General features: G+C 45.6%; 1 protein-coding gene across 1 annotated transcript in view; it reads right to left on the bottom strand.

The window, feature by feature from the left end:
- Window positions 1–5,307, bottom strand: part of neb (nebulin) — a gene marked incomplete at both ends in the record, with an annotated part of 72,159 nt that extends 66,852 nt beyond the window's left edge. Inside the window, 2 exons of the mRNA XM_084452074.1 lie at window positions 151–261; window positions 5,251–5,307. Coding sequence (XP_084308200.1) covers window positions 151–261; window positions 5,251–5,307 — 168 coding nt within the window. The remainder of the gene's footprint in view (window positions 1–150; window positions 262–5,250) is intronic.
- Window positions 5,308–7,010: the final 1,703 nt, after the last annotated feature.

The raw sequence follows: 7,010 nt of genomic DNA, 5'->3' as shown, positions 1-7,010 counted from the left end.
ATCACATTAAAGGCACGGTGACGGCATCCACACCATCGTTGTGAGGACCAATTAGTTAGCAAGGCAAAAAAACAAACAGAGAAAGGGTTGTTTCTTTGTAATAAACCCTGCAGGTATTGTATGGTGGACAGAGGACTTGCTGCTGCTTACGTGACTGAACAGTTCGGCCATCTTCTGGCTGTGAGCCAGGTAAGGGGTCATGAACTTGGAGGTGTCCACCTTCACCTTCTTCCTGATCTTCCTGGTTGGAAGACCTGCGACCTGGAGGGCATAGCGAGCTGCAGTCAGTGCTCTGGTTAACACCGTGGTCCAGGGTTCCTCTTAAAGAAACACTACCACTTTCGGAACGGATAGAGGCCAGCTAGCACAAGACAGGCAAGACAGGATCAATATGCTACTGCGACGGACACACGTACGGGAATAGCAAGTGCTAGAGCGGTCCTAAAGCTGTCTAAATCTGACGACAACTAAATAATAATGTCCTGTGTTCTTACGAGTAGGCTATAACGAAATAACTAGTGTAAGAGTTCTACTTGAAACTGGAAGAACAAATAACACATCCTCTATAACGCAATCAGGTCGACTTACCTGGCATTACACACCTGAGGAAAAAAGCTGTATTAATACCGCCCTTGTTGTATTGTGTTATTTGTTCTCCGCTATGGGGAACGATTAGAGCTCTACATAGTCCAGTTCTATGGAGGTACAGTAATGATCTTGCAAACACACCGATGTCAGAGCTACAGTAGGGGTAGTGGGGCGGGGAGGACAGGGTACCCAACGCTGTTACAGAGCTGCAGGGTGGACAGCAACACAGGGACGAGGGGACAGACCAAAGCACACGGCCGCGTGCACCAGCTGCGCGTCATGAGGGCCATCTCAGCAGGGGACGACAGAGGATGGTTTACAAGGAGCGCCGAATCAATAACTAACTCTTTTTCTGTTGAAGAAGTGGCCGAATAAAATGCCTCCTCAAAGACTTGCTGTGTGGGGTAAAAGTGTGAATTGTTAAACAAGCAAGTTTGTTTAATAATCCACGATGGCGTGCACACACACGCGCACACACTGGTGTCTCTGTACTTAATTGACTCGTTTCCCGCCTTGTGACTTTGTTTGTATGGAACAGCCCCCATGGCGCGCAAGCAGAGTCAGAGAGGTGTCGGCTGGATACTTCTGTAGCAAACAAAATGGCAGTCCTCTTGGAGTGGGTGCTTTACCTGTGAGACCTGAGAGGTCTGTGAGACCTGAGCGGTCTGTGAGACCTGAGAGGTCGTCTCAGTCGTGAAGGTCTCCTCAAACTATAAATATAGGACATACTGAGGTTTCAAAATCGCCAGTACATTAAGTACAGTAATGGTGGATTGAGGTTGATTTTTTCACTCCAGCTCTGGTACAGTACAATCCCTAAATCTCATTTTAACTTGGATCTCGGCTAATGAATTTAAATCTGATACATTGGATTTACAGGTAAATTAATCTACACTGTCAACATCAATAATCTGAAGACCCTACACCATCCACACGAATAAACTGAAAACCCTACAGTCAACATCAATAATCTGTTAACCTTACACAGTCCACATCAATAATCTGACAGTCCTACAGTCAACATCAATAATCTGTTAACCCTACACACTCCACATCAATAATGTGATAGCACTATGAAGGTTTTTCCACAGCCACTACAATACACAATAGGCCTAAATGTGAATAATTAAAATAATGAATCATTAATTTTCCTGTTCTGTAATAAAAGACTCTTATTCACACATGATTTTTTGAATGACTTTGAATCCTTTAGGAGTGGAAGGCGGTGAATATTGTGAGATTGCAATTAAGACTCCTATTCCACAGAGGGAAGAGGAACCTACTGTATAATAGCTTTGTGTGTGTGTGTGGGGGGAAGGGGGGGGTGCAAGTGTGTGTGTGTGTGTGTGTGTGTGTGCATGTGTGTGTGTGTCTGTGTGCGTCCGAGTCTGACAGACAGAACCCCCTGTCTGACCCTCCCTGTGAGAACACACTCACATGACCTCACTGCTATTTTAATGCTGTTAAGATTCCATTATCCTTGTAAACAGTCGCTAGGTATCACAATATCAATCACTTCAGTCATAATACAACAGTTTTAGAACAGCCTTTAAGCTTCATGGCTACCACGCTCGATGGCTTTCTAGAAAACCACCCCTTTCAAGCCCCAACAAGAGGGACATACAATACAGTAACCAACAACATTTGCACAGATGTTCCCTGAATAGCCTGCATCTAACTATAACAGGGCCTAAATTACATCCAGTGGGCCTAAATTACATTCTCTAACCTCGGTGCTAAACTTCTAAACACAATATGAAACACTTCCACATGAGCAACACTAGCATCAACCCAGAACCTTCTAGAAAGCTCAGAAATCCTACTTCCAGAACCATCACCATCACCGCCCTCACCTAAGAAGTGCATACAGACTCAGAGCTTGAGTGGAACAGTAGGAACCGACAACGTTAGAACCCAGAGCTGGGAGAAAAGAACATCTCAAACGCTTTAACAAACAATTGTAAGAGGCTTCTTTACAAGGATCTTCCAGACCAGAGGAGAATCATAGAGGTTCATTGGTAGCTCACCACCCACTTCTTACCCCCTCCCCTCCCCACCCCACCCCCCCACACACACACCTCCCCACAGTTTAACACCAGTAATGATGTTCAGAGAGAGAGAGAGAGAGAGAGAGAGAGAGAGAGAGAGAGAGAGAGAGAGAGGGTAGGGTCTGCTACAGAAGCTGCTATAGCAGGATGCCTCTCTCTCTCTCTCTCTCTCCCTCTCTCTCCCTCTCCCTCTCCCTCTCTCTCCCTCTCTCTCTCCCTCTCTCTCTCTCTCTCTCTCTCTCCCTCTCTCTCTCTCTCCCTCTCTCTCTCCCTCTCTCTCTCCCTCTCTCTCTCTCTCCCTCTCTCTCTCCCTCTCTCTCTCTCTCTCTCTCCCTCTCCCTCTCCCTCTCTCTCTCTCTCTCTCTCCCTCTCTCTCCCTCTCTCTCTCCCTCTCTCTCCCTCTGCTCCAGGTGTTTTTTCCATGCATCCACCTCTCCTAAGCACATTCTATCCGTGTGACGTTAGCTCTACCCGGGCCACAGGCGTGTGATTTACAGGGAGGCCCATCTCGTTTGCCCCGCTGCCAGTCTGCCGTAGATGTCCACTTCTAAATTTGTAGCACCGGACGCCTGGAGCCTCCGACTCATTCCCTTACTGGGCTGAGAGGAAGCGCCGTGGTTCATGTGCAAAGAAACTAGTCTCTATCTGTAATCATCTCTAATGACCGTATAAAAACTTTATAAAAACTATGGTCTTGCTTGATGAGACTGTATGTAAGTAAGTTATTGAAATACAGAGACTATAACTGGACAGGGAACTGGGTGTAGCTTATCTTGAAAACATCAACAAAAGCTTCAGCAAAGGCGTTATGAATGAGGTAAAATGCACTCAAGTATTGTCTTCATATAAACTAAATTCCTAGAACAGCTCTATGCTTCTCCCCATTCTGTAGATCAAATGAAACAAGCCATCTTACAAATTCAATAGAAAATCAATACGTATATAAATGACTTCCACAGTGTAGATGAAAGTAATAGTGAAATCAGATTGTATATAGTTGTACTGTAAGTATTACTTTGCCTTCCTCCCTCACAAAGGATTTACATCTGTGTCCTGAAGATAGTAAATCTCTTTGCAAAAAGTTGATATGTTATATGGGAGCCAAATAATTACTAAACTATTACTGTGTTTGAGGGTATGGTTGAGATTTGTCATCTACAGCTACATAAATCTTTAATTTCTTGATTCACTAGACTGACAGGATCGAACTGAAACTAATCAGCACTGTCCAAATCTCTGAGCAATCATGTGGCCTCCCCTATAAGATATCAACAAGATGTAATATAGATGAATACCAGGCGAACTTTAATCCTATTTCCTCTGGGAAATAAGGGATTAAGTTGTTAGCCTTCTGCTTTCACTCTTCCATTGGACACTCTGAACACAACTGTCACAAAAATGCACACAGTATTTACAGTAGACAGTATTTAGACTTTTGAGATTTTTGAGATTTGAGACGGCTTTGGAGCTTGGGTGTGGTCATTTCTAGGGTTTTGTAATTATGGTTATGGTTACACCATAGCTGGTATGGTTACACCATAGCTGTGAATTGAGAATTACCATAGGACCATCACATATTTGGTATGTTAATCAATATAATTAAAAATTAACTGAAATTAAACTACCAATCTGATGCATTGAGGGGCATGAGGGTTTCATTTTTTTCTCTAAAACGTTTGATCCTTTTCTCAATTTTACTTCAGGACAATGTCATCTCCCCAAGCTTGCAAGCAGTCCATCCATCTCTGACACTGGACGTTCCTCTGAGTGGAACACACTGCCACCATTAATACATATTTACCACTACTGCTGGGATGTATAAATAACAGAACCTCCATTCCAGCATATTACAGAGTATAATACTGCACTATTACAATAAACTGTTAAACATAAAATGAACATATTGGACCGCCACCTCATCAGATTGACAGGTCTTTCCGTTACACTGGCATTCATATAATATTGATTACATCACAGCACTGTGACCATATGTCTTATGCTTGCCAGTGGTTGAGCTATGCGTTCGACTACGTACAGTACAAAGGTGCATTTGCACTGACTGCTAACTGCTGACTAATGGGCCATTAAAACAGGCAGTAAAAGATGAAATTGGCAGGTTCTTAATGGCTGGTCTGATTTACAGAGTCCTCAGGAGGGTTGGCCGTGGCTAGGCCACATAGGGAGGTGTCCCTCTGAAACTGGATCCAGCATCACTCACACATGCCTGGGCTCCTGAAGTGCTGACTTTGGCGGTCTACTAAGAGACGTAACTATTCATAGGGTCTCATGCAGCTTCTGAACTTGCAGACCCAAAGGGCCCAGCGGAAATCGAAGAGGGTAGCCACTGCAACACGTTTCACGGTGCTAGATTAAGATCATTCCTTGACAAAAAATGCATATCGAATGGAGAGTTTCCGTTGAAAGGGACATTTTGTCCAGTATTTGTCTTAATTGGTTAGGGTAGTGACTGTATGGTTTGGATGTCTCCCTAGTCCTCCTCCATCTAATGAGACAGTGGACCTGTCCCCCTTACCTGTCATATTATCTAACCAGCAATCATCTGAGCCCTGACTGACGGTGGTGTGTTGACCTGGCAAGAGATGCGTTCACTTACCTCCTCCTCCTCAAACTCCTCCTCGTACTCATATTCAACAACTTCTTCAGTCTCCATTATGATGCGGTTCTACAGGAAAGACGATATTTGTCATTGTCACGCACTTGTCAATGAAGAATAACCCAGCGAAAGAGCTGGAGCTTCTCAAAGCACAATGGACAAACCTATGTTAACACAATAATGGTTACTGTAGAAAGGTATTGTGCGTTTTCTTTATGTGGGACAAAAGCATTGATGTCCTCCAACAGTGCTGTTGGAGGACAGGCCTTTACCAGTACAATTAAAAAACACAAACTTATATCACAGAAACACACACACACACACACAGACACACACACACACACACACACACACACACACACACACACACACACAAAGGCCAATCAGTGAACATGCTGTACCAGAGAAAGATTCTTGTAGTTTGTCCAGCAACCTCAGAGGTAAGGAAGCTTCGCTTGCCACCGACTAGGGTCCCAAACTGATATTCCACTTTTTGATTTGCTTCACGCCTAGACAAATCAAGAGATGTGCGTCAAATCAGAACGCACAATGTGCTCAACTCCTCAATACAGCTCAGGTAGAGAAAAAAGAAGGTGTGAGTGACTAGAGGGCAAATTGCACAGAAATGTGTTTTGCAGGCATCCGGGTGACAGAGGGGTTTGACACCCAAACCCCCTACCATAACCCCCCCCCCCCCCCTGCCCCCACCCACCCACCCCTCCCACTACGCTTCCTGGCTGAAGGTTGGCGACAGCTGCGCCACAGTGCCCCAGCTATTTGTCATGTAAGCCAATGCCGTGGCCTGATTGGCTGGCTTTGTTTAGCGGACGGAGCTGCAATGCCTTCTGAGGCTGCAGGTTAAATATAGGACCGGCGTTCTAACTAGCCCTTTTTAGCAACCCTGCTCCCAACTCTTCTTGTGAAAAAAGATAAAATACACACACACAAAAAAGAAAGGCGGAGGATCATGGGACAAACTCTTGTTGTGATTCAGAGGTATCCCAAGGTGGAGCGGTGAGCTTGGAGCCTCTCTGCTCAGGGCCCATCTGAAGGCTCCTTTAACGAGGGCGCAGCCCGTTAACCGGCTCGTCCGTCCAGTAACATCCCCCAGCATCCAGACGGAGCCAGAAGGAGAGATAGAAGTCCAGGCAGAGCGTCGGCCATGCAGACTGGAGAAAGAGTTTTTTTGTTTTTTGTTTGCTTACCAGTTACTTTTGAGTTTAAAGACTTCCCAAGCAGCCAGAGCCTCCCCAACTTCCCTCCTGAGAAACGATGGGTGACAGCTCACAGCTGCAACGGCACCCTGGTTATCATGTGGCTCGGACAGCCAATCACAAGCCCCCTCTCTCAGGTTTCAAAATCTAAATATACCTAAGTGATCCCTTCAGAAAAGAGCACCTGTTCTGCAAAGGCATCACCGATACAACTATGAGAATGAGGCCAGGGCAGAGAAAGCAAGAGAAAAGCCACGTCTAAGGGGGCAGGGGCGATGGGCGAGGGTGACTTGGGGTTGTCTGGGGGAAAGGAGGAGATCTGTGGGGACAGGGCCGTGGAGAGGCCATTTTACTGACCGTTACTGCATATGCCACAGTCTCTATGCAGAGCTCCTATGCCAGGGTCTGCTAGCGGACCCTGGTGAGACGCTTGGTTGGGTCTGGACCCAGGCCAGGGCCTGAATGAGCCACTGGTATTGAGGGGAATCAGATAGTTGACCTGACCTGTAATATAAGCCCACTATAAATACACACTAGCTAAGAATG

This window comes from Borostomias antarcticus, assembly GCF_949987555.1.
Source record: "Borostomias antarcticus genome assembly, chromosome: 17".
Classification (NCBI taxonomy): domain Eukaryota; kingdom Metazoa; phylum Chordata; class Actinopteri; order Stomiiformes; family Stomiidae; genus Borostomias; species Borostomias antarcticus.
This window is presented reverse-complemented; position numbering and strand designations above follow the sequence as displayed.